General features: G+C 50.8%; 3 protein-coding genes across 3 annotated transcripts in view; all 3 read left to right on the top strand.

The window, feature by feature from the left end:
• Positions 1 to 6354, top strand: part of ACSF2 (acyl-CoA synthetase family member 2) — a 35520-nt gene extending 29166 nt beyond the window's left edge. Inside the window, exons 11-16 of the mRNA XM_066331931.1 lie at positions 3653 to 3760; positions 3876 to 4027; positions 4477 to 4618; positions 5712 to 5822; positions 5983 to 6051; positions 6143 to 6354. Coding sequence (XP_066188028.1) covers positions 3653 to 3760; positions 3876 to 4027; positions 4477 to 4618; positions 5712 to 5822; positions 5983 to 6051; positions 6143 to 6193 — 633 coding nt within the window. The 3' untranslated portion in view covers positions 6194 to 6354. The remainder of the gene's footprint in view (positions 1 to 3652; positions 3761 to 3875; positions 4028 to 4476; positions 4619 to 5711; positions 5823 to 5982; positions 6052 to 6142) is intronic.
• A 2691-nt stretch (positions 6355 to 9045) lies between these two features.
• On the top strand, positions 9046 to 11749 carry RSAD1 (radical S-adenosyl methionine domain containing 1). Its single transcript, XM_066331929.1, has 9 exons — positions 9046 to 9207; positions 9580 to 9713; positions 9793 to 9997; positions 10065 to 10430; positions 10520 to 10583; positions 10663 to 10810; positions 10883 to 10937; positions 11333 to 11436; positions 11506 to 11749. The coding sequence occupies exons 1-9, from the start codon at positions 9046 to 9048 to the stop codon at positions 11672 to 11674; spliced, it is 1407 nt and encodes a 468-aa protein (XP_066188026.1). The 3' UTR covers positions 11675 to 11749.
• A 2343-nt stretch (positions 11750 to 14092) lies between these two features.
• Positions 14093 to 23663, top strand: MYCBPAP (MYCBP associated protein). The gene is made up of 16 exons (XM_066331928.1): positions 14093 to 14213; positions 14702 to 14876; positions 15218 to 15333; positions 16007 to 16157; positions 16336 to 16451; positions 17095 to 17195; positions 17836 to 17947; positions 18285 to 18474; positions 18971 to 19158; positions 19710 to 19856; positions 20027 to 20308; positions 21085 to 21206; positions 21943 to 22058; positions 22519 to 22640; positions 22831 to 23046; positions 23517 to 23663. Exons 1-16 carry the CDS (start codon positions 14097 to 14099, stop codon positions 23580 to 23582), a joined length of 2337 nt encoding a protein of 778 aa, XP_066188025.1. The 5' UTR covers positions 14093 to 14096; the 3' UTR covers positions 23583 to 23663.
• Positions 23664 to 25611: the final 1948 nt, after the last annotated feature.

Here is a 25611-nt window from a genome sequence, read left to right as displayed (position 1 = left end):
CAGAAAAGTTTAGGGTGATCTTGGCAGTGAGCAGCTGAGTGAGGGAAGGTTGTTGCTCAGTTGAGAATGATTTGGAGCTGGCTGTCATGGGAAGGGCTGGGGTTCACTCTGGTGGAGATATCCAAGACAGATGCTCTCAGCATGGGTTTAGGGATAATTAGATCCATCCAGCAAGTTACACTGAAAGAGGTTCAAAGGGCCTGTTAGAGGTCCCTGGGCACATCTCTTGGGTTGCCAGTCTGCTTTCTGTTGTTCATTATGCCCTCTTTGAAGTCTGAAAATCCCTATTATTTCATGGTCAATTTGCTGCTTTTTTTCTGAGGCCAATATTGTCTCCAGAAAACTCAATTTCTGTAGGCTTTAGTTTGGCAGTTCAAGCCCTGCCATCATCATCCTCCAGCGTGGCACAACCACAGGGTGGTGACGAGGAGGAGGAAGATCCTCCCTAAGCAATGCTCAGGTCCAGGGCAGGGTGTCCCCTAAGGAACTCATGCCCTTCTGCAGTCCTGACCTTCTGCTCCAGTTTCACCCAGTATAACCCACTTGGGGTACTGGTGGTACAAATCACAGCCTTTTCATTACAGCCTTTCAGCAGCAGTTGAATGTGGAGGGCACTGGGTGTTTTTATTGCTGTTGAATGCAGGGCAAAACCAAGGAGCAGAGGGCTGATGTGGCTGGTTCCAAGTTATGCAGTAAATAAGCAGCACAGTTAGGAAAAACCCAGGGTCTTCAGAGTCCTCACTGTCCCCACCAGATCAGCCTGCCTCCCAAATGTTTACTAAAGAGACTGGAGTCTGATTGTTTTTACTTTATTTTTAATTTTTAGATGCTTCCCTCGTCAGGCTGTTTTGCCTGTTCCACAGTAACCAGTATTTGAACAGCACTAGCAGGAAATGTTTGGGAAATGTGCTTTAAAAAACACAGTTCTGCTAAGATGTTCTTTTTATTCCTGGTTTATACAGAGGCTTGGGATTCACAAAGAATGACTCTCTTGTTGGTAGGAGCAAGTTAGGCAGCAGTTTGTTTTGGAGCTGTCCTTGTCATCACTGAGGGCAAGGCTGATCTGGATGTTGGGTGCTCACTTGTGGTCCTACAGTAAAAAAAGGCTTTGCAGTCAATTATATTTTGTATTATTGTAGTTCCTCTCGAAGCCAAGGGTCCAAGCTGGAATCTTTGCCTCTGGAAAGCTCTGCTTTGACACCAGATACAGCTCCAGTGGAAATTATGGAGCTGATGGTGAAATTATTACGTGAGGTTTTCTGGACTGAATGACAGCAGATGACAAGGCTGAATGATGTTAAGTGTCCCTTTGGGTCATGAAGGCTAGGAATCTTCATGGATATCTCCAAGTTTAAATTGGTGTGTGGGGTTTTGTGGAAGTGTTTATCTGCTGCTGACAATGTTGGATTGTCCACGTGTCAGATAAGGGTTGGGAAGGACAGCAGCACTGGCACAAGGGTTTGCTCCATTCCCTGCCTCCATCCCAGGAATACAGCTGGGGAAAACCATCCCAAGAGGGACATAACATCTTGGAAAGGTCTGGAGCAACATCCTGGTGTCTGGCTATAGGGTGATGTGCTGGTGCAGGCAGGGGAAGGCAGTGATTGGGAAGCAGATGAAAGGCTGGAGGTTCAGACCTGTGTTGTCAGCTGGATCAGTTGGGAAGCCCATTCCTGAGGGTGTTTATAGGGATAAGCCACAAGTCAAGGCATCAATAGCTGGTGTTTGGGGTACAGGGCACAGTGCCAGAGGAGCCTGGTGAGCCACGGCACTCACAGCATCATCCTGCCAGGGAGCTGCTTGCTCCTGCATCCAATTAAACTGCTGGAGTGACCCAGAGAGGCAGCAAGGATTGACTCAGGGCTTGGCTGGGATCCTGGGACCAACACTGCAATTCATCCAGCAGAGTAAAACAAAAAAACAAAGGCACTGAGATTTTTAGAAGGTGTTTAAGGTCTTGGATTTGGGACTGGTTGGTCATTTGATCCAGCCACAGGATTTGTATTAGTGGGTGGGAGAGAAATCCAGTCTGAGCATGAGATGCTGTGGGTTTGCACCTGGCTGGGAAGTTGCCCTTGTGTCTGGGAGCAGAAGCCTATTCACAGTTGCTCCTTGGGGGCTGCCAGACTCCAAGCAGAGTAGTTTGCACCAGATGGTCCCTGAAGCATCCTGGAGAAGTTTTCCTCCAGATTCCTGGATAAAAGCAGGCTCCAGCTTGGATTCATGCTGACCCTGGTGCAGTCAACAAGAGCATCAGCCGTTGTGACAGACTGTGCCCAACAGGAGATCCTCCAGCAGCTCCAAGCAGTGGAAAGTGCCAAGAGCTCCAGTGTTATTACACACTGTTGTACACTATACCAGTGTTGTGTTCAGCTCATTCAGGATATTTTCATCCTTGTTCAACATGCTTCATAGTCCTTTGCAAAGGCCCACATTAATTTGGGGGACAGTGCCTGGAGCTGGGTGAGCTCCATGCCCAAGTATTGACCATGTGGGCACACTTGGGCATTCACTCTGAAAGAACTGACCAGATCTGGGTGCCAGGGCAATTTGGTGGGTGAGAGTTGTTCACGTGTCAGTCTGGAGAACTGGAGGGGAAATCAGGAAATACTTCTAACATCCGCCATTTCACAGCCGTGCTCTCCCAGAAAAGCAGCCACAGGTGACATTACTGGGGTGATGATATTACTCTGAGTGGGTCAGAGACACCAGGACAGTGCTCCAGCAGCTCCCACTGCTGAAATGCAGCTCCCAGGAGATGTAGCAGCAATCCCAGTGATGGTGCTGTTGGTGCAGCTCAGAGCTGCTCAGGGCACCTCCTGTGCAGCTCTTGCCACCTCTGCCTGGCCACTGAGCTGGGCACAAAGCACTGGAATTTTCCTCTGAGGAGAAGTGACCTTCAGCTGAGGTGGCTCAGAGCCTGCCATCGGGATTAGCTGTGAGGGAGGTTTAGCAGCAAGAAGCTTTTGTCCCGCTGTGAGGCTTTGGGTCTGTAAGGGCAGCTGTGCCAAGTGTTGAGCAGCCTCGTGATGCCCTTACAAGGGTTACAGGGGCTGATGTCTGCACAAAAGGATTTGCAGCAAGCAGCCCTGCTGCAGGACACACTGTCTCCCACAGAAGTCTGCTGCTGGCTCCAAGGTTTTTCCAAAGGGATGTCCTATGTTCCCTGAGCTGTTAGAGATGCAAGGTGAACTCGGCACCTTGGCTGCAAGGGCACCGAGGCAAAGTCAGTTTCTGGCAGAGATGGTGTGGAGTCAACAGGACAGGGCTTGGAGAATCAGGGGTTGAAAAAGAGGATGGCAAACGCTGGAGTCCTCCAAGATTAGCAGTTAGGGTGTCAAAAGTACATGACACCCCAAGTGTTGGGGGTGATGGGATCTGGAGCACTGTGAGAGAGGTGAAGAAGGCCATAGCAGGCAGGTCAGTGATGCTTTAGCTCCTGTTTCTCCAAGACTCTCTGGCAGAAGTGTCTGAAGGGCCCCATCCACAGCCAGCAGAGCAGGGCTTCCTGTGACCTGAGTGGCTTTGGAGAACCTCCTCATCCTCTCACCCCACTGTCCCCTGCAGTCATGACCGGCTTAGTCTTTCCTGTGCCTGAAGCTGTGTGGCCCCCCTTTCTCCTTGAGACATATTTCCTCTCCTGTGTTTGCAGGTTGCCTATGGGACCACAGAAAACAGCCCTGTCACCTTCATGGGGTTCCCCAATGACAGCATGGACCGGAAAACTGAGACAGTGGGATGCATCTTTCCCCACACAGAGGTGACCATGACCTTCCCCACGTGCTTCAGGGGGATGTCTGCTCTGCCAGCAGCAGACCTCACTCCATCCTCCCTGTCTGGTGCTGGTGTCTAATTAAGCCCTTCTTCTCTTCCAGGCAAAAATTGAGGATCCAGAAACAGGGCAACCTGTGCCTCTGAACACTCCTGGGGAGATTCAGATCCGTGGCTACTGTGTCATGCTGGGCTACTGGGATGACCCTGCCAAGACAAGTGAAGTGATCACTGCTGAGAGGTGGTACAAGACAGGGTGAGTCTGAGAACAGCCCCACTTCTCCCAGACAGTCCCCCAGGGTGACAGTGGATGGGGATGCATGGGTGTGTATTGGAGTGCTTGGCTGGGATTTCCAAAGTAGAAAAAACTCTCCCAGTTTACCCATCTGATCTGTCTTGTGACACTCAGAACTGCTTTTAGCACAGAGTCCTTGGTTCTGAGTGTTCCTGGAGAGGGGGAATGTCACTGGCCACTTGTGGATGAAGGGATTGGGGGGGTACAGGGCAGGGGCAAGAATTACCACTCCCCTAAGCCCTGGTGCTTGTGTAGGTGCTGCCAATTTCTGTAACAGGAGCTCTTTGATCTCTTCCATGTGTTCAGGTGGCATCTCAGCCATTATCCTCTGATACCACCCTGGCTGGGTGAAAGCATCAGCCATTCTTCCACCCAGCTGGGCCAGGACTAGTAGGGTGTTGTCATTGCAGGGACCTCGGGAGCCTGGATGAGCATGGCTACTGCAAAATTATAGGGCGTTCCAAGGACATGATTATTCGGGGAGGAGAGAACATCTATCCAGCAGAACTGGAGCAGTTCCTCCACACCCATCCCAAGGTTGAGGAGGTCCAGGTGAGTGGGAGGAGGTGGGCTGAGTGAGCAGCTGTTTTTGGGAATCCTGTACATAAAGGGGACTCCTGCTTGGTTGCTTCTGGGATTGCTGCCGGGTGCCTGGTTGTCTTTCCCTGTTTTCAGCATCAAATTCTATGTAATGTTGGTTAGCAAGGAGGAGGGAGAGGCTTATGGGATGGAAGAGGCAGGCAGAGCTCGTAGCGTGGGGTGTATGGCTGGGGCAATTCCCCTGTGTTTCAGCTGCACATCTGCAAAGTGCCTGTCATTCTTCAGTTTTAAACTGCCTGTCCACTTCCCTAGCTCCCTCTGAAATTCTTACTCAGATAGCAGTCTGGAAGGACAGTTTTTACTGCTAATTGCTCAACTCTGACATCCAGGAAGACTCTCCCAACAAGTCCCCGGAGATGAGGAGTGAGACTTTGTTTCACTCCTTCACAAGATAGCAAAGATTTCCTGGACTGAGCAGCTGCTCCCCATCTGCTGGGACTGTTCTCCTCCAGGTTTTGTGCCAGACAAGTTTCCCCATAAATAACCTGGTTATTTAGTCAGAGTTCTTCCTGTGCCAGGCAAGCATCTCTCCTTGGAACAGTCCCTGTGCAGATGGGTTGCAAACCAGCCCTGTTTATGTGGTTTCTAGGGCTTTGTGTCACTGCTCTGGACTCAAAAGTATCAACGTGTCTCTAGCAGTTTGAGATACTGGTTCAAGGAGGGGAATGACAGTAGGACTCTTGCGGTACAGTGCGAGCAAACTTTGGAGAGAGCTCAGGCTTGGGAAGCCCATTTCCTGGTGTCACAGGCAGCGGCCCACTAAAACCTGTGATTATAAGGGTTTCAAATAATTCAACCTTCTCCCTCCCCTACCATTCCATCTGGAGATCCCAAAGCACTCATGGCAGCCTACCGAGTCTCTTTGTTATTTGTGAAACCTCTTGCCCCATTTTTTGTAAGCAGAGGGAGGACAGGTCCATGTTGCATCCACAATGCTCCAGCACCCCGTGGTATGGGGTCAGGGGACATGCCATGGGCCAGCACACAGACCCCATGGGAGGCCAGGGATGTCCCAAGGGTCACACTGTCCATCTGTCCCAACCAGGTGGTCGGTGTGAAGGATTTGAGGATGGGAGAAGAGATCTGTGCCTGCATCCGATTGAGGGCTGGGCAGGACTGCACTGAGGAAGAGATTAAAGCTTTCTGCAAAGGGAAGGTGGGTTCCCAGTCCTCAGTTTCCTTCCAGACCAGTACACCCAGTGGCTGCTGAGGACTCGTGGATGAAAGCCCATGGATTTAGAGCACTGGGGGACCCAACCCTGACAGTGCCAGGCTGTTCCTTTCAGGTTGTGTAGCCCTTGTTTTTCTCTTCCCAGATCTCATATTTCAAGATCCCACGTTATGTTGTGTTTGTGAGCCAGTATCCACTCACTGTCTCAGGCAAGGTAAGAGTGGGCTGGGGCAGGGCAGACACCCTAGCATTCTGTCCCAGCTCCTCTCTGAGTCTCTTTCCCTCCTCTCTGTCCTCTATTCCAGATTCAGAAATACAAGTTGAGGGAGCAGATGGAGAAGCACCTGCAGCTCTGAGACTGAGAAGGCAGAGCAAGAACCAGGATAAATCAGCCCCATTTCAGTCAGCTCTGAGTCTGCTTTTCACCTGTGCCTTGGGCTAAGCAGTGGAGACTTTCCCTCCCTGACATCAGGCTGATGGACACTTAGTCAATAAAACAGAGTGCCTTTTTTTCCCAGTTGGGCTTGTTTCTTTGCCAACAGAAATACTGTAGTGTGAGGAATGGATGCTCATTTCTGGAATTCTGTCCAGTTATTGAAAGACCTTATGAAGGTTTAAAAACTTTGTGTGTCTCTGAGCAGTTTGGCTGCAGCCATTTCACAGGAATTGAACCAGAATATAAAGTACCAACCAGATGCTGGTAGGTATTTTACTGACACTCTTAAGTGCAAATGCCCTGGCCTGGCTTCCCAGGGTAGGTGATGCCTTTTCTTCTTGGATGTTGTGAGACCTGGGTCATTTAAGAGAGACTGAACTTGAAATGAGGGGCAGGGGGTTCAGAGAATGAGACTTTGCATTAGGGCTCCATAAAACTGGCTGGAAAAGCTCACTCTGTTCCCACACCTCCCCGAGCCGTTTCCCAAAAAAGACCTTCTCCAAGGTAGGCATGGCTTTGTTTGTTCTGTTGTTTTGGACAAGACAGACAGTAAGGTTGCTGCAGAAATACCAAAATTCCTGTCCCATTGGCAGTGTGAAGCAGACCATACTGGGACTGCATTTTACAGGAGCTATTTGGTACCTCGTAACTGATGCCTTAAGTTTTAGCTTTCATATTTTTCAGATTCTGTACTGCCTAGGTGTGTAGCTCTGAGCTTCATGTTAAGCGTCAGTAAGTTCTCATCACAGGGTAGGTAGACAAAACAATCTCTTTCCAACTTCAGACCAAGGACAACTGTTACAAGCTTCAGGCCCAAAAGGTATAAACAACGGAGAACTGAAGAGAGCAACAAGGAGGATGGACCTTCATGACCTGAAGCTGTAATTGGACAATTAACCCTAATATGCAAATAGACCAAAACTTATAAAAGTGTGAGACCTCGTGACCGGTTGTCCATTTTGTGGCCATTTTGGGTCCATCCTGGGTGTAGCCCTGGCCAGGCTCTTGTCCTGCCCAAGGTGTACCCTTGAAGGCCTTTTAATAAATACTGACTTTATTCCTGCAGCTCTGTCTAGTTGCTGTTCCAGGTCAGCCTTCTCACAACCATGAAACACTCCTGTGAGAAGAGGAACAGCAGAGCTCCTCTTTGCCAGCAGAAGTGTCCTACCCCAGCTGGAAAGCAGATAATGTTGCTGCCAACTCTTTCTGACCTCCTGCTGTCTCCCTCCTGCTTTTTTCCAAGCAGAACTAAGGCTGGGGCCCCTCCATGCTGCGGCTTCCTCCAGTGGGTGAGGGCAATGGTGCAACAGCGAGAGAGGAGAAGCATCAGTGAGGTCTCAATCCTTCATCTTGCAGCTGCACTGTGGGCTCTACCCATGGAAGCAGACAGCAGGGTCAAGTCCCCCTGTCCATGTCTGCTCTCTGAAAGAAAAAACATGGATGGTTTGTGTCAGACTCCATCTGTACAATGTCCAGCAAGTTCCTCTCCTGTTCCCACACTGCTCGTGGGGCTGTTTTTAGGACTGATCCTCCCACATTTCACTCGGGTCTCCTCCCTTCCCGGATTACCTCTGTAGCCTTCCTTCCAGAGGGAGGAACTGTTACCTGCATGACAGCTACAGCAGCCAGGGACCTTGGGGACACAGAGGGCCTCTCTGACTGATGTCTAGGGAAGGACTGTTTACCTTCTTTTGCTTCCCACAGCACTAACCCAGGTGCAGGACAGGCCTGCAATGAGTGGAGCTTCTCCTCCCTTCCCTGATCAGTACCTCCATCCTTGGCATAACCCCGGCTCTGCCCACGGGTGCCCCACGTACTCACCATAGGTGGGGGGTAGTGGGTAAGAAATGAAGGTGACGCCAGCCCTGGCTGGTGAGGACAGACACACTGCTGAGAAAACCAGTGAGTCCTGGTCACAGCCAGCACAGAGGGAACAGTCCCTGCCACCCCACTCCTGCTCCTGTTCCAGGATTGGGGCAGTACCATCCACGGTCTGAGCCCTGAGCCTGGTCTCAGGGAGGCTTTCCCTACCATCCCATGCCTTCCCTATAGCATATCCAGCCCCTGCCAGCCAGGACACCTCGCGCGGTCCCCCATCCCCCTTCCCAGCCCCTGGGATGATGCATCCTCGGCTGGAAATACTCACGGAAGAGGAAAAGCTGGCCCTTATGGCTGGTAGTGCTGTCTCACAATGTGCAGTGCTCCAGGCTCTGCCCTTGACTGAGTCCCACTCTTACAGTCCTCGCTGCCTGCTCGGAAACTCCCCAGAGTGGGAAGGTTGTATCAGGGCTGAGTTACGCTGAACTGTGAGTTTCTGGCCTGGGAACGGGAATGGGCAGCCATAGCCTTTGTCGTGGGCATTTCAGAGCTTCTCGTGACTATTAACAGAGACAACTACTAACATCGGGGCTCATCAGATGCGGGTTTGCACAACCCTGAGTTGTGGGGACAGGCCACCTTTCTCCTCCGAAACGCCGGAAAACCCTTCCCGGCACCGAGGAGCAGCCGGGGAAGGCTGTGGGGACAGGTCCCAAACTTTGTCCGGACCGTGTCTGGGGAGGACACTGGGGGAGCACAGCGGCCCCGGCATCCCCGGCAGCGGGAGAGGACAGCCGCTCCTGTATTCCCGGCTCCGGGGGAGGACACCGACCCCAACCCGTCCGTCGCTCCCAGGGAGCATTCCCCGCCCAGCCCCGCCGGCACCAAGGCCTCAGCCCCCGATCCCGCCCCGCCCCGCCCCGGCCCGCGCACTCCGCCCCGGCCCGCGGCTCCATGGCGGCGGTGTGGGGCTGCCCGCGGAAGCTGCTGCCTGTCGCTGCGGCGCTGCCCGGCGGCGGCGGCGGCCCGGGACGAGCCTCGGGGCCGCGTCCTGCCGTGGAAGCGGCCCCGGAGCCGGTCCCAGAGACGGCCGCCACAGCCGCGCTCTACGTGCACGTGAGCAGGGACACGGGGGGCCCGGGGCTCGTGTCTGTGCGGGGGAGCACGGGGAGTCACGGGTGCACACCTGAGGACACGTCTGGGGCCTGTACACCTTGAGGGGCACGGGTGGAAGGTGAACGTGGCTCCTTGGAGCCCGCACACACGTGGGTGATGTGCGACCCCGGAGTCTGCAGACGCTGGGGAGAGCCCGGCCTTGTACATGTCACGGCGCTGGGCCGAGCTGAGGGGCCCCCGAGCCGTGCACAGGAAGGGGCACACCTGTGGGCCGTGGGGGGCACTGGGGTCCGCGCACTGGGCTGGGGCTGTTCCCCCTCACAATGGAGCGGCTGAGGCCGTGGCCCGTCCCCACACGCCCCGTGCCCGCAGTGGCCCTACTGCCGCAAGCGCTGCTCCTACTGCAACTTCAACACGTTCGTGGTGCCGGCGGTGGACGAGGCGGCCGTGCGCGCCTGCCTGGTGCGAGAGGCGCAGACCTTGCTCCGCCTCAGCCGGGTGCACAGGTGGGTGTACAGGGTGGGCTCACGGCGGGTGCTGGGCACTTCTGTACCCACCTGCCGCATCCCAACCTCCGCCCTACAGCGTCACCTCTGTCTTCTTCGGCGGGGGCACGCCCAGCCTGGCCAGCCCCCGCACTGTGGCGGCAGTGTTGGAGGCGGTGGCGGGGGCTGCCCACCTTCCTGCGGGTGCTGAGGTCACGCTGGAGGCCAACCCCAGCTCCACCACTACATCGCGCCTTGCCGGCTTCAGGGCAGCTGGGGTCAGCCGCCTCTCCATCGGCGTGCAGGTGAGGGGCTCTCCCCGCCGCAGCCCCGTGACCCCGTGAGCCCGGTGTCACCGCGCTCCCTCCACAGTCGCTGGATGATGCCGAGCTGAGGATGCTGGGCCGGGAGCACACAGCGGCGGAGGCACGGAAGGCTGTGGAAGCGGCGCGGCGGCTCTTCCCTGGCCGAACCTCCATCGACCTCCTGTTTGGGCTGCCGAGACAGAGCCGGGATGCCTGGGCCCAGCGGCTGGAGGCAGCCCTGAGGCTCTGTGACAATCACATCTCCCTGTACCAGCTGACGCTGGAGCGGGGCACGGCGCTGGCAGCGCAGGTCCGGCGGGGAGTCCTGCCTGCACCCTCCCAAGATGTGCTGGCTGACATGTACCAGACTGCCCGCACCGTGCTGGTGGCTGCCGGCTTCCGCCACTATGAAGTCTCCAATTTTGCACGGAAGGTGGGATGCCCCCCGTGCTGTGTCCCCCCATGTCGTGATGGTCCCCCAGGAGGCTTTGCCCCTCCCCTCACCCCAGGGCTCTCCCCCAGGGCGCCCTCAGCACCCACAACCTCTCATACTGGCAGGGTGACCAGTACATCGGTGTGGGGCCAGGTAAGGGGGTGATGGGGGGGAGAGTGTGTGTGGCCATGTGCCGTGTGAACTCCGTTGTCCCTGTCCCTGGCTGCTGCAGGGGCACATGGGCGCTTCATGCTGCGGGGTGAGGGTGGCTGCACCCGGGAAGCCCGTGTCCAGACCCTGGAGCCTGTCGCCTGGATGCGGGAGGTGCAGAGCCAAGGACATGGCACCAGGAGTCGGGTGGTGCTGAGCCTGCTGGAGCAGTGAGTACTGGGATCCCTCTCCATGCCCCCTCCCTGTCTGTGCTGCCGCACAGCTCTCCCATGTCCCCACAGGCTGGAGGAGCTGCTCACCCTGGGACTGCGCACGGATGAAGGTATTACACAGGAGGTGAGGAGCCACCTGTGGAGACACTACACATTGACCCAGTGCTTATCATAGAATGGTTTGGATTGGGTGGCCTTAAAGCCCATCTTGTTCCACCTCCTGCCATAAGCAGGGACACCTTCCACTGGACCAAGTTGCTCCGAGCCCTGTCCAGCCTACCTTTGAACATTTCCAGGGATGGGACAGCTTCTCTGGGCAATCTGTGTCAGGGGCCTCACCACCCTCACAGGAGAATTTTTTTCCAATATCTAATCCAAATCTGCCCTTGCCATCTGTTCCTCCCTTTTCCTGTCACTCCATTCCCTTCTCCAAAGCCCCTCTTTAGCTCTCCTGCAGTCCCCTCGGGTACTGGGATGCTGATGCCTCATCACTAACATCCTCTCGCCCTGGGCACACAGCGCTGGGCGCGCTTCTGCCCGCAGCTCAGCCTGCAGGCCGTGTTCGGGCAGCCGGGGGAGGCTCGGGCACTACAGCAGGAGGGCTGGCTTCTCCTGGACAGCGGGTGAGCCCCGGGGAGCTGTGGGCAGGGGTCACCCCGCGGCACCGGGGCTCACCATCTCCTCTTCGCCAGCGGCCTGCGGTGTACCTGGGCCGGCCTGGCCGTGCTGGACTCGCTGCTGCCCGACCTGCTCTGGCAGCTGCGGCGGCTGCTGGGCGCTGCCCGGCGCCCACCGAGCGGGACACCGGCGGAACGAGCCTGTGGTCGGGACGCGAGGGCTGTAAGCGGCCACAACGGATAATAAACACAAGAGCAGTGTGCTGGCTGAGGGGTGCTGGGACAGCGGCGCTGGCCGGGGGGAGGCGTTACTACAGGGCAGGCCGTGTACCGCGGTATTGCGGGTGTCCTGAAACCCGGCGCCCTGGTGTTTCTAGTCGCCCCGTGTCCCTGGTGTCCGGGTATCCCGGAGTCCCAACGGCCTCAGCGTTGCGGGTGTCCCGGCAGTCCCGATATCGCGCTGTGTCGCGATATGCCGCCGTGTCCCGTCGCCGTGTCGCAGCGCCATGCGTGCCGGCAGTGTGCGCATGCGCCCGGCTCGCCCCGCCCGCTGGAGCGGGGCCCCAGCAGGGGGCGCTGTCCCGCGGAGGCCGCTGGGTGGCCGCGCTCTATCGCGACCTGTCGCGACGTGCGGCTGGGCCGGGCGCGGCGCCGGGGGCCGGGGTATGGCGGCGCGGCGGGGGAGTCGCTCTGGGAGCCGGACTCCCCCCCTCGGTACGGCCCGGAGCGTGGCGCGGCCGGGCCGGCGGCCTCGGCAGGGCCGCGGTGGAAGCGGCCTGAACCAGCCCCTTCCCCAGGCAGTGACCTTGTGTCATTATTGTCGTAATTGTTTTTAAAGGAGCAGGTTCCGGTGGGAGGGGCGGGCAGGTTGAGGGGGAACAGCCCCTGGCGGGGTCCCCTGGGCTTGGCCTGGCCCGCAGGGGCCGGCGGAGCTGCCCTCGCCCGGCGCTGCCCGGGCTGGGTGCCGCAGAGCTGTCCTGCCCCTGAACAGCTCCTGCAATCCTTCGGTATCCGAGTGCTGCTGCCTGAGCCCGGGGGATCTCTCTGCTCGCACTTGCAGCTGGAGCTGAAAACTTCTCAAGAATGTGTTGTTCCACCTGCAGGGATCTGTATTTATTTGCATTAATCTTACCTGTCGTCTCTCATCTAGAATAAAGTGTGAGGCAGTTCATTCCCACTTGACCGACTTTGGTCTTTGCAGCTTCTCTGAGGTTCTTGATTTTTCCAGTTGCAGGAGATGCTGAATTTAATTGTTCTGTGCAGCCTTAAAGAGAAATAATCCCAAAACATTAGTTTAGCTGGAAATCATTAACCAGCCTGAGAAGAATATAGTGCTTCCTTGGGAGACTGAAGAAGTCTCTTCAACTGTTCTTTAGGCAGGAAGGAAAAGAGTTTTGAACAGCCCTGTTCAACAATGACAGAAGAGCCCGACTCTGAGCCTGTTCCGTATGTTCTGCAAGGAGAGGACATCCAGGCACTTGAAATTAAGGTGGAGGACCTGCAGAAAGTATGTATGAGTATTTTTACTGCTAGAAACAGCTCTCTTTACTGGCACTCTCCTTTTGTGTGTTTAACAGAGGGCGCTGCCCATTTACTTAAGCCAAAACTCACTGCTGCAGCTGAGTTCTCATGCTATTGTCTGTCAGGCTCTTTATCATGATCAAATGTCAGCTCATCACATTCAGCTGCTAAAAGTAAAGGATTATAAGTGCCCATACAGTCCTTCTAAAGGGAAGGATAAGTCATCTGCCTCTTCAAAATTACATCTTCAGCTTTCTGATCTAATAAGACCTGTGAATTGTTTAGTAGCTCTCATGGCTTTCCTCCTGAAACTCAAGTCACAGGGTGTGAGTGGAAACATTTGAGTGACACAGGAGCTTAGGGAGCTTTCTTAGGAAAGTGATTTAAAACTCTCCTTTTTTGCCCCTGTTATAAACCAAGATCTGGCAGAGTAAGACAGTAAATGAGTTGGTATCTACACAGCTGTGTAAGGTGTCTTGTAGGGGAACAATCATAGAAGATTTGGCTTTAGAAAGGACCTTAAAACTCATCTATTTCCACCCCCCTTGCCAGGGTTGGGCAGGGACACCTTCCACTATTCCAGGTTATTTGAATCCCCATCCAGCCTGGCCTTGGACACTTCTAGGGATGGGACAGCCACAGCTTCTCTGGGCACCTGTGCCAGGGCCTCACCACCCTCACAGGGAAGAATTTTTCCTAATATGTGATCTAAACCTACTGTTCTACTTTGAATCCATTCCTTCCTTGTCCTGTTGTTAAATGTCTATGTGAAAAGTTTCTATGCAGGACTCTCAGGACCCTTACAGGAACTGTACTGGTATGACTACTGTTCATATCCTAAAAGGATCAGGTGGAATAAAGGTGAGTCAGTGTGTACCTAACTGCACTGTGACTGTTTATTTCCTGAAGCTTCGTGCTCCACGCCTTCCCCATTATGCTGGGACAATTCCAATTCAGAAGCATTACCTTGTCCGAAAATACCGACCCAAGGAGGTGGCACATCTCATAGCACACCCTCTTCCCCCCGAGACACCCAGGGGATCACTGACTTTTTCTGGTAGGGTTCAACTTCACACCTTACCTCTGGGTTTTGTTTTTGCTAAGCCAAACTTTAGTGACCTGGATCTGGGGTTGGGTACTTTTATATGTGTGATGTAGGACCGAGGCAGTTTGATGATGGCTGTGAAGAGATCCTCCCTCATCACATTTTGGGAAGTCTTCAGGAGTTAAGGATGGAAGCCTTGGCTAGAAGAAACACTCAGGTTGGTTTGTAGAGTTAGGAGATTTCTGTTGCATGCCACTTTTCCGGAGGGAGAGTGTGGTGCCTGCAGTACCTTTCAATGCTTTCCAGCACCTATCAGGAGCAGGGCAGGCCTGAGGTGTGGTTTTCCCAGCCTCGTCACACTCTGGGGGAGGGCTTGCCTTTGGAGAAACTGCACCAGCAGGTTTTGGAGTCCTGTGTGCAGGACCAGGTCATGGAGGGAACAATTATACAGGCTTCCTCTTCCCTCTGTGCCCTGCTGATGGTGTCAGAGAAGAGTTGGTGTTACAGCAGTGCAATTGCTGGAGTCTCATTACTCAGATAAATACTTCCATTGTATCTGAGTATATCCCGACTGCCCTGGTTTCCTTCCCCTCAGATTGCTAATGTAACAGTGCTGCCAATCTGAAGAATTCTTCTCTCCTCCCTTCTCCCATTCCTGTTTTGGTGTGCATGGAGAGGTTCATTTAATGTTTCATTTCTCATCAGCTAGCAGATGCTATTAAGGTTCCTCATCCAGATGTTACTGCAGCAGCTGTAAAAGAGGAGCATAGGAGAGAGAAAAAAGAAAAGGCACATCAGGCCAAACTAGCAGAGCACAAAGCTTTCCAGAACTGGAGGCATCATATGGCAATGAGGAAAAAGCAGGAGAAGCACCTAGGAGGTGAGAAAAACTAAGGAGGTCTCATTCTGTGAAATTCTGTGTGCAGGTGGAGAAGTTTGATGTCCCCACACCAAACTGCAGTGGTCATTGCCCACCAGGGCATTGCAATCTAATTCCATGTTCTAATCTAATTCCTCTTGCCACTGCCAACTAATTCCATTTTATCAGAGCTCCCACACTGCTCATGCTGGTGCCTCTGGATGTGAGCTGGTGGCTCTGACTGGGGAGAGGACAGTGGATTTGGCAGGGAACAGCATAAGTGGGTTACAGGTGGACAATAACAGTAGCAAAGGGTGTGCCCAGAAGTGCAGCACCAATGATGTGATGTTTTTTATTTATAGAAATTCTTCAGAAGCCAGAGAATGAATTGCTGATGAACATGTCAGATGATTACAGGCAAATCCAGGAGGAACGTGACCTCATTGACCGGAGTCTCCCTGCCCTATTTCCTGGAAAGGTGAGAGCCCCACTTCCTGTGTGTCCTGATTGTGCTGCTCTTGCAAAACAGCACAGACACTGTTCTAAGTAACTCACTGAAGTGCTGTCAGGAGATATTTATCAAAGCCACTCTGAATCCTTTAGCTTGGTGTCTGAGCAGAGCTTTCAGGGACATGAAAAATAAAAACCAGAATTGTGCTATCCTTAGCAGTCAGGGTAAAGTGATTGTGAGCAAGTGGCATTTCTTGATTCTCACCAAAGACTGTTGTGCCCTGGGAAGTGGCATGAAGACTTGTCACAATTGCTGTTCCAGGGGCAGAAAAATCTGATAGCTTCAGGCTTGGATTTTAGTGATTGCCATGGAGAAAAGGGCATGGGTAAGGCAGGAGGGTTATGGGAGTATCATCTTGAAATCCTTTTTTCACATTTATAGCACTGTCAAAGAATTTGCATTTGTGTGAGGCTTTATTTTAATATCATTCAACTTTCACGTGCACTAAGGTAGAAGAAAGTTCTTTTGTCTTAGTCAGCAGCCTCACAGAAATTTTGGCTTGCTCTGCAGAAAGGGATAATTTATAGACTTCTAAAATGCTCATATAGTCAGGGTTAGACCTTTTTTGCTTCAAGTGCCTGTGAAAATAGCAGGTAGCTGCACAACTCTGTGTTACTGGGAGCCTTGTTTCCCACCCTAGGGGTACCGAGTGGGAAACGAATTCTGGCGCCTTCCGGAGCAAATTGGGGATGAACTCACTGGGCTGACTCTGACCCTGACCCGGACAGAATGTGGGCACCCAGAGCCACTCACTCATGTGGGAAAACCCCGAACTGTCCAGAGGGAAACAGGTAAGGGAACACTGCAGAGAGGGGATTCTGAAGAAATGGGGCACAAGTGTGGAAGGAGGAGTTCCTTCCCTGTTGAGCCCCTTCTTTAAAACACTACAGGGCCAAAGTTTGGCAGGGAATGAAATTTGATTACGCATGTGGGTGTGTAGAGTGAGCTCTTCTGTGGGTATTTCTACAGGTCTGAAGTCTCCAAAGAAGATTCCTTGTCACCTAAACTGGGATAAGAGCCTTTTCCTGAAACATCGACGGCAGGAGCTAAAATCTCTCCTAGAGGAACTGGGCTTTTATAAGCCGGTATGACCAAGTATTTTTTGTGTCTTTTGTCAGGTGCTGTAGAGTAACAAAATTGCCAACAGTTAGATCTGAAAGAAGAATTAGGAAACTAAAACTTGGTCCCACAGTGCTTTTCTTGGAAGTTCCCACATTTCCAAAGGGCCACACCTATGGAAGAGTTGTATGACCTCCTGAAGTGTTCCATGAAGTGGTCTAGGAGCCTCAGAATAGGACCTCAAACCAGCAGCATGCAGCTGCCAGGACCTAGGTAAAGAAAAAAAGTACTGGTGAAGGACTTCTATTTAGTGTCATGCAGCAGAGGGAAGAGATCTTTTTACCCATGTGAAAGACACACTGAAATAATCTCCTGAAGGCAGGTGGCCCCTCCTCCTACAAACAGAACAAACTTCACATTTTTTTATTTGAAACCTGTCTCTGAGCGTGAGAAACACGTGAAGGACACTATCTTTGGGCATCATTGCTAGTGGGGAATGCAGTGATCCAAGATTTCTTGGGAATCTCAGAGTTGGTTCTTTCCCATGTCCCTTGAGTATTCTTCAGACGCCTCTAAAAAACATTGTAGGACCAAGTTACTGCAACTTCACTGTACTTGACTGAGTTGATGCATTTTTCTGGTGTTTTGGTCCTTTCTGTGTATGTCCAGGATCTGGAAGGACTGGAGGTGATAGGGAAAGGGCAGCCTTTCACATCTGTCTCAGCTAAGGCTTTTCGACATACGGCCATTTCTGAAGAGATTGAGACCCTGTAAGTTCTGCTTTGTGGCATACTTCATGGCAAAATAAAGAATTTTGGATGTGCACCACCAGTCTGTGAGGATATCCTTAGCTGTTCTTATCCAGAATGGAAATGAGTCTCCACTGGGACACAAAAAAAGGCATAGTCTTATATTATAATCACCAGATTTAGGAGCCTTTGTGCCTTGGGGCCTTGTGTCTAAGGGGCATGAATCAGAGAAAAATTTTGTTGAGGCTTTTCTTCCAGTCTTCACTCTTCGTGCCTTCAGAGCTTTCATCAGGCAGGGTGGGATTCTACTCTCAGTTACCTCCACTGGATTGTCTTTTTCTAACCTTCCATCATTATTTCCCTGGTTTTCCCTGTCCTGTCCATCTGTAACAGTCACAATCTGAGGGTGTCTTATCCTTTTTCACTCATGTACTTTAGGCAGGTCTCATTCTTTAATATTCTAGCTGTCCTGTTCTCCTTGACAGTGACATGTAGCTAGATGGGTTCCCCACATCTGCAGGGCTCTGTCCCTAAAGAGATTACTGTGTGAGAAAACATTAAATGGGATTATTTATTACAGGGTTTTGTAAATAACCACTGGTTCTCTCCTTTCTGGAGGTGAATTTCACTCCATGAAAATGCTGGCTTTTGTTTTCTTTAGCAGTGACCCCTTAGGTGACTCCTTCGTTGTGGTTCCAGAAGCTGAAAAGGTTCCATCTTTAGTTTTCTGTGGCCAGCCTGCTCGTTGGATCAAGGGCATCACTGCTTGCAGGGTAATGGTGAGATTTTAATTGTTTAATCAAGCTAAGCCTATTTGAGTTCCCAAGTCACAGTTTTACAATAAGTGTCACTCCAAGGCCACAGAATGGGGGACTTATTCTAGAGTATAGAGTATCCCTGTGTTTGCTCCAGAGAGATGCAGGAACAGGGGGGCTCTAGTTGGGATGTGAGGTTCAGATTCCCAGGCTTTCTCTGTATAATGGCCACTTCCTTGGGCCTGCTTCACAAGTTCTCCTACCAAGGCTCAACCCCTTATTTGAGCTATGACTTCATGCAGGATAAATCTTGCCAGATGAGTAGAAATTGGTATCTTTTTCCTCTTCATTGTAGAAGGAGATTGGCATTGCTGCCCGGCTCACCTTTGAGACTCTGGCTAGTGAGAAGGCTGAAAGCTTCCTGACAGTGACCAACGATGGCAGAGCTGCCATTTGGTACAACTGGATGAGACGTCCCCAGAAGATCCCCTGCAAAGAAACCAAGGGGAGGAGGATGCCCTGTTTTTACTTTGATACCAGACCAGGTATGAGACCTGCTGGTCTCCATGACCTTTGTATCTATTTGGGAGTTACTGGGATGTGGAGTCTGACTAATGGCAGAGCACTGCTGGGTGATTTCTCCTGAGGAAGCCACCCTGGCTGTCAGAGCTGACTCACCCCAAAAGAGCTGTGCAAGGCAGATCTCTCTCCCAGAACTTAAAGGAAAGGAGCTTGCATTTGCTGAGTGTAAATGGGTGAAATACTGAGAAGTGAATCATTATCTGATGGCAAATGAGGCATAATCTTCTGGAGAGAAAACTGAGCTTGCTGTAGAAGGAGAGTGCAATGGGAATAACACCAGTTCAGGAACACAGGGAGTAAATCTGGAAGGAGAACAATAGCTGGATGAAGTGTGAAAACCAGCTGAACTGTGGGGAGAGAGTGTCCTAGAGATACAAGGGTACTTGGGGTGGTGTTGGAAAAGGGTCAGATTAACCAGGTGGCTTCTTGCAGACCAATGCATTTTGTCTCTTATTTCAGGTGTAATTTTGCCTGGAGAAACTCGGAGGTTTTCCTTTATTTTTAAGTCAGAGAGAGCAGGCATTTTCAGTGAGCCCTGGGAATTTAGGACACATCCTCTGTTATTAGGAGGAGCTCTGCTTCAGGTGACCCTTTGGGGAATTGCTGTGTATGAGGATAAATTGACTGACTTCAGAGAGAAATTGGAGGTAATCAAGCATGTGGCTGGGTAACTGAGCTTTGAACTTTATATGCAAATAGAGGATAAGGGTGGAAGTGGACAACATGGTATTTTTATTGTTGTGGAGTTACTGCTGAGAATGAGATTTACAGAATGCATATACTTGAGCAGGTTTGCTAAATGACATGAGGAAGTCTGCAGTCTCTTGTAATGTTGTTACTAAAGACATGACTGCATCTCCTAAAGTGTTCACACTGCTCCTTTAAAGAATAAAATTTCTGTTGGTAATTAATTTCATTAGTTACTTAGTGGGAAGGGGATTGACTGCTGTACACTATGATAGCAGTTAAGGTATAAATTAAAAATTACACTATGCTTTGAAAAGTATAGTTTTAGGGGAGGATTTGTAGAGTTTATTTGTAAACCTGTTGGGAGTATTGCTCTGCTCATTAGGTTTTGCAGTTGTTCGTGTCCTTGTAACTCTGTATAATGAATAGTGTGGTTACAGGTGGGACTGAATTTGTGTGTTTGCATATGGAATTAGGACTTGTGCATGTTGTTCTTGTTGTGGTGCCTTAGAGTGAGCTGGCTGCTCGAGAGGGTGCTGCTATAGTGAAAGAGAGCCTGAATGAACTTCTGGAGCAAATCCGGACACCTGAGCCCAGCCCATCTCCTGTGGATGCCTGTGTCACAGAGGAAGAGCTGTTCCACAGGAAAAACCCCGAGGTGATGTTTGCTGTTGGATGGACTGCACAGCAGCTGGGGAGGGCAGAGCCATGGGCCTGCTGCATCCCTGGTGTTCTGGAGCTGGCAGAGTCTGCCATGGAGGCTTTAAGAGTTGGGTTTGAAGAGGGAAGGTGCAGCCTTCATGTTTAACTTTTCCCCCATTATCACAGTTCCATTATCAGCATCAAGTGGTAAAGCAGCTGCATAAACTGTGGAGACAGCACCTGTGTGTGCCTTCAGTCTTGGAGGAGGAAGTGCCCTTGGACCAGAGGAGCACTGCAGAGCACATGGAGTACCAGGAGAGCACCTCAGAGCCTCCCTCTGTCCAGGGCAGCACCACTGAGCTACCACGTGGGAAGTATACATCAGAGGAGTCTCCAAGGGAAAAGAGCATTGAGGAGGAAGAAGCAGTTTCTTCAGGATGGAACCTTTCCCTTGAGGACTTTAAACAGGTGGTCACCTCTGTTCCCACAAGCTGATGGTGTGTCAGTTCCCTTACAAGCAGCCCAGCCTGCCCCAGTGTGAGCCCACCTAAAGGGCTGCTGCCAGTATTCTGGGGGTTTGAGAGACTTACTGTGTGTTGGCTCTGCTGTCCACACCCTCAGGGCTCTTGGAAAGAGATTCCCAAGAGACTTTGTGGGCTGTTGTGTGAAGAAGAAAAGAGAACCACACAATATAATAGATATTTTAAGCTCTTCCCCCGTTAGCTTTCTGTCATCCCAGGATTGAATGTGGGGGGCAGGCTGGGCTTACAACCCCCTGTGGCTCCCCCAAGGGATCTTCTCCTTGCAGAAACCTTCCTATTCATCAGAGAACTAACAGGGCACTCATGACAGGCTGTGGATAAAGTACAGACCTCCCTAGATTAAAGCAAGAGTGGTTTGGATTCGGTCAATGCTTTTTCTGTTGTGCTCTCTTGGAAATCTCTCTGTTATTTTTATAGCTAGGCTTTACTAGGCAGCCTCCAACTAGAAGCCTTGTTTCCCAGCACACCTGAAGTTGCAAAGGGGCTTAATATCAATCTGATGGAATCTGGGAATTGTTCCACAGATCTTGGGTACCTTTGCCATATCCTAGCTGTAGGAAGCCCCATTTGGGTTTGTAAGTGCCCAGTGCAGCCTGTTTTCAGACTGGTGTCCAGGAAGAGAGCTATGAGCTCCACTGAGCTCAGGGACTGGGAAAGAAGACCTCGAAGTGCTCCACAGCCCCTGTGTATTTTCTCTCACAGGCTATAATGTCAATCCCTGGGGAGGAGCAGCAGGAAGAAGCACTGACCCAGCTCAATAAGGCAGCTCTGGAGCTGTGTGTTGAACAGAGACCAACTCAGTCAGACCTTCTATATCCACTCTGGTGGGTTACTTTTGCAAGGAAAAGCTTGTGAAAACATGATGTGATCAACAGCCTCAGCAAGCTCTGTTGCAAGTGTTGTGATTCAGAGTGCACATAATTATACGAGGTCTAGAAGTCATCTTTACATTCTGTTTTTTATAGCCTAATTGTAGCAGCTGTCTAGGACCTAAATGTCTTTTTGGTGGGGTTTTGTTTTTTTTTTTTTTCTGGAGTTAAGTTTAGAATATTAAATGCATGTAATTTTGGAGGGTGTACAAGATTATTTCTGGCAAGATTATTCCATTCTGTATTTATGAAACCTTTGGGTATTTTCTGTATCCTTTTACTCAGATAACTGTCTCCTCCCTCGTACAGTCTCTCTGTTCTTTGCTCAGGCTTTCAGACTGTAAACATCTTAACAGCTTTGAGTTGCTTCTAAATTAGAAGGATGCAGGTTCTTGGGAAACACAGAGCGAGTTGATTTACCAACGTGTGTCATGCTGAAGAGCAGACCTAGTTTCACAGTAATATTTATGGGTTCCTGTTGATTTGCAAACCACTGAGACCTCAGAGGGATCTAACATGAGGAAAGCAATTCAGCATCCCCCTGCACAGATAGTTAGGCAGTGGGTGCTGCTTTATTTGTTTAGTTGCACAGGGCAGCTGTTAGTATAAGGTGCCTTCACTTCTGGGCACAGGGTCAAACACGGTGGCAGTTGCTGCACTGTCTCCCTTCTGATCTTGATCATTTTCTCAGCCTCCAGCTGTGGCGTGGAGCAGTTGATGACCTGGTGAGTCACTCTCTGAGGCTGAGGTCCCTGCTTGGTTTGATTAAGAAGGACACCTATGTGGAAGCTGTTCCAGAGGAAACAGGTAAATGGTGGTTTTAGCACAGCAGCTGCTTTCTAGGGGCTGTTGGAAATATAAAAAACATTATGAATTTGAACTGAAATGTCAATTTCAACATCTCCCTGAGGAAAAAGCATCAAGGAAAAAAACTGGCAGATTGTGTAACAGTCACAACACTAATTGGGATCTGTGGTTTGGCATCAGTTAAAAAACACACCCACAAAAAAAGCCTTTTAATTCAGCTAGGTCTAGCCATGGTTTTCACACAGACCGACCCAGCAAACACGGCCTCAATGAGACCTCTTCATTCCTTATTTAAACAAAGAACTCTTCAAGATACTGTTTTTCAATGCAATACCTCTCAGATTAATAAAAAGAGGAAAATATACTGCAATAGTCACACATTCCCACTGTGCTAGTGCAGTGGGCTGGACTTTTTGGGTGTGTGGATGCTTTTGGTTAACTAAAATCCTTTCTTTTGTAGAGGAAGTAAAGCAAGAAGGATTAAAAAAACGAGGAAAGGATGATAAAATAGCTACTAAGAAAGAAGAGAAAAAGGATAAAGAAGGGAAAAAAAGTAGAGGCACATCAGGGAAGGAGAAGGCGGTAGGTGTTGTGATGCTTGGTGAATCCTGAGTGCTGAGGACATTGTGATCCATCCTGAGGTTGTGTATCCTGAGTTTGAGCTGATTTCCAACCCAGTGAAAGAGATGCTGCTGCTGGGAGGTGCATCCTGAAGCAGTATGAGCAGTGTCCTGACCTATGTCCCTTTTATCCTTGGTCTGTCCCTGATTAGGATCAATCAGGCAGCAGAAAGCTGAAAGCAAAAGATGAGAAGCAAGGATCTTCCACTTCAGTGCAGGACGTGAAAGGAGGAGCAGGGTCTGTCAAAAGAAGAGATGAGAAGCAAAATGTGAAAGAGGAAGCTGCAGCTACAGATGGGGCAGAACCTGCTCAGGAGCAGGTGGACTCTATTACACTTGAAACATACCGAGAAAAGCTCTACATTGCAGTGAGTCTGATGAAAGTTTGTATCATTGTCTTGGTTTTGTTCTGGTAAGGCACACTGACACTCAGGGGGAGAGGCAAGCATTTTGTTAGACTCAGAAAACTGGCAGACCTAAGTCCCTTGTGCTGCAGCAAGGTAGGTGTGAAATCCAAATTAATTTGCTTCAGCCTGGAATCTGTTAGCAGAAATCCAGCCATCACACAGCCACATGCGGGACTTATATCTGGGATGTCTTTAGCATTGCTTGCAGACTCTGGAGGGATCAGCTGAATTAATTGTACCTCAGATAATGTTAAACACACTTCATAGCCAGGGAAGTTATTACTAGGGCTCTGTTAGCAGCAGGCTGCCACTTCTGTGTGGTTGTGTGTGTGCCCACATAAAAATGTACCTCAGAAACCACCTCTGTCAGTCTTAGCCTCAGGTTTTCTTCATGTGTTTTCACTGCAACTGTCTTCTCTGAATTTCTGCAGGTTTACAGGCTGCTGGATTCAATGGTGAGTGAAATGGTGTCTTTATTTGAGGATCTAAAGCAGTAACATGCTCTGAAGTGGGAGTGAAGCTCTTTGTATGTAGAAATAGACTTGCTTTAAAAAAATAAATAACTGTATTTACACATATGGAGTGGTGATTCTTCTTTCTGAAGTGATTCAGAGATTACAAATACTGGGCTGCCTCTTTTCTGACACACTGTGATGTGAGACTATTGCTAGATCATCTGTTACTGGTACAGATGATGCTTGCCAAGAAGAGACAAGGCAAGAAGTATCACCACCTCAGAAAATGTTAAGACTGGAAAATACTGGTATTTCTGCTAAAGGAGAATTTAAAAGTGCCAGTTAACATGAGGTATGTTCTCTGTGTCTTGATTGTGCTTGGCTAGCAGGTGAGTGAGGAGGGTGTTCTTGTACTTAGGAATACTGGGACCAGGAAAGTAGACAAATCCATCCTGGTTTTTATCATATTTTTGGTGGCTTGTCCAGTCTCCCCTTGGGACTTGCAAACAGGAGGCCTCTCTGAGGCATTCTGGATCCCAGGAAAAACACTGTCCCAATGGGTGTGCCACCTTAACTGGTTTTGACTCAGAGATTTCCTTCTTGTGCTGGTTTTGCCATCCCTTTCCATTGAGCTCCAGGTACCCATGCCCCATTCTGAGCCAGGTGTTACATGCTTCCTTCCAAGACTAATCACTCTTACATGAGTGAAATTTGTGCTATGAAAGCTGTGGGCCATGGCAAGGCCTCGTGTTAGAGCCACCCCTCCTGTCTGTCCATCTGCCTGTGTGTCTGGGCTCCTCACCATTTTCCATCTGTGTGCTGGGATGGGGCTTTTTGTGGAGGCATGTCAGGCCTCAGTGTGGCACACTGGGCTTCACTTGGGGCAGGTTCTGAGGCAGAGTGAGCTCCGTGTGGGGTCTGTCTTGGCCTGCTGTCACTAAGTGCCACCTCCCTGCTAAAGCAGCTGGGCAGCATTCCCTGGAAAGGCTTTGGGCCTGCAGGGCAATGCTGTCAGTGTAGGTGACTCACTGGGGATGGTCACCCCACTGGAGCTCTGAGGCAGCAGATGCCTATCCGTGCTGAGCGTCACTCAGCCATCGCTTCAGTGGCTCCAGGTGTGTCCCTTGGGCACGTGCCCCTGTCCCTGGGCTGGCACATTTCTTGGAGCTGCACATGTAGTGTGAAATGACTGCTCCTTCTGCTGGATTTGTGTCATCTGCTTTCTCATTTTAACTCCTGTGCTGTCCCTGGGGAGAGGATCTGTTCCTCTCCTTGGCTCCCAGCAGTACCATGGCAAAACACAGCTTGTTTTTTTCACTGGCCGGGTGAGGCTCCTCATCTTTTGGGATGCTTTCTCTTTGTGGGGTGTGGGGAAGCATTTTGGCTTGTGTAGCAGCAGGAGCCTCCTCTGGCTTAGCAGGCACAGACCCACAAAGGGAATGTCTCTGCTCAGCATTCCTGGAGTGAGAATTTCAGCAACATTTTGAGAATTAGGAGGAAAAAGGCCTGAAGTTGAGGTGTGTCTCACAGGCTCTGACAATAGCTCCTGCCTTCCTGAAGATGATTATCAGCTTGTGAATCTGCCCAACTCAAACTGCTCAAGCCATCTGTTTCTAGGAGAGAGGGAGTCTGCACATTCTAGAGGCAACGTGATTGTCTGAGAGGCAGGAATCCTTTCATTTGGTAGCTTTACCTTAGAGGAGGGCAAAGCCAATCCCTGTCTCCATGGATCCATATCTTCAGTCCAGCCTGTTGAAGCCAGGCTCCATTGTTCATCTACCCACAGGAAAATCTGTTAATACAACACCAGTAGATGAACGTTTTATGTCAGTCATGTACAGTGGAAGAATGCCTTGTGCTGGCATCTTCCCTTCCGAGGGAGGAGTCTGATGGCAGAGGGCAGGTGGGTGGCAATGAGTTCTGCAAAGGAGAACAAACCTAATAGCCTATAGTCTAATAGTGAATAGTTTAATTTCTTGTTATAATTTTTTTTGTCATAAATATTGCCAGTGCTTCTTCCAGCCTTGGACAAGGGTGTCCTCAGGGGACAAAGTACAAGCAGGGTGCAGGA

The sequence above is a fragment of the Sylvia atricapilla genome, chromosome 18, assembly GCF_009819655.1.
Source record: "Sylvia atricapilla isolate bSylAtr1 chromosome 18, bSylAtr1.pri, whole genome shotgun sequence".
Taxonomy (NCBI): Eukaryota; Metazoa; Chordata; class Aves; order Passeriformes; family Sylviidae; genus Sylvia; species Sylvia atricapilla.
This window is presented reverse-complemented; position numbering and strand designations above follow the sequence as displayed.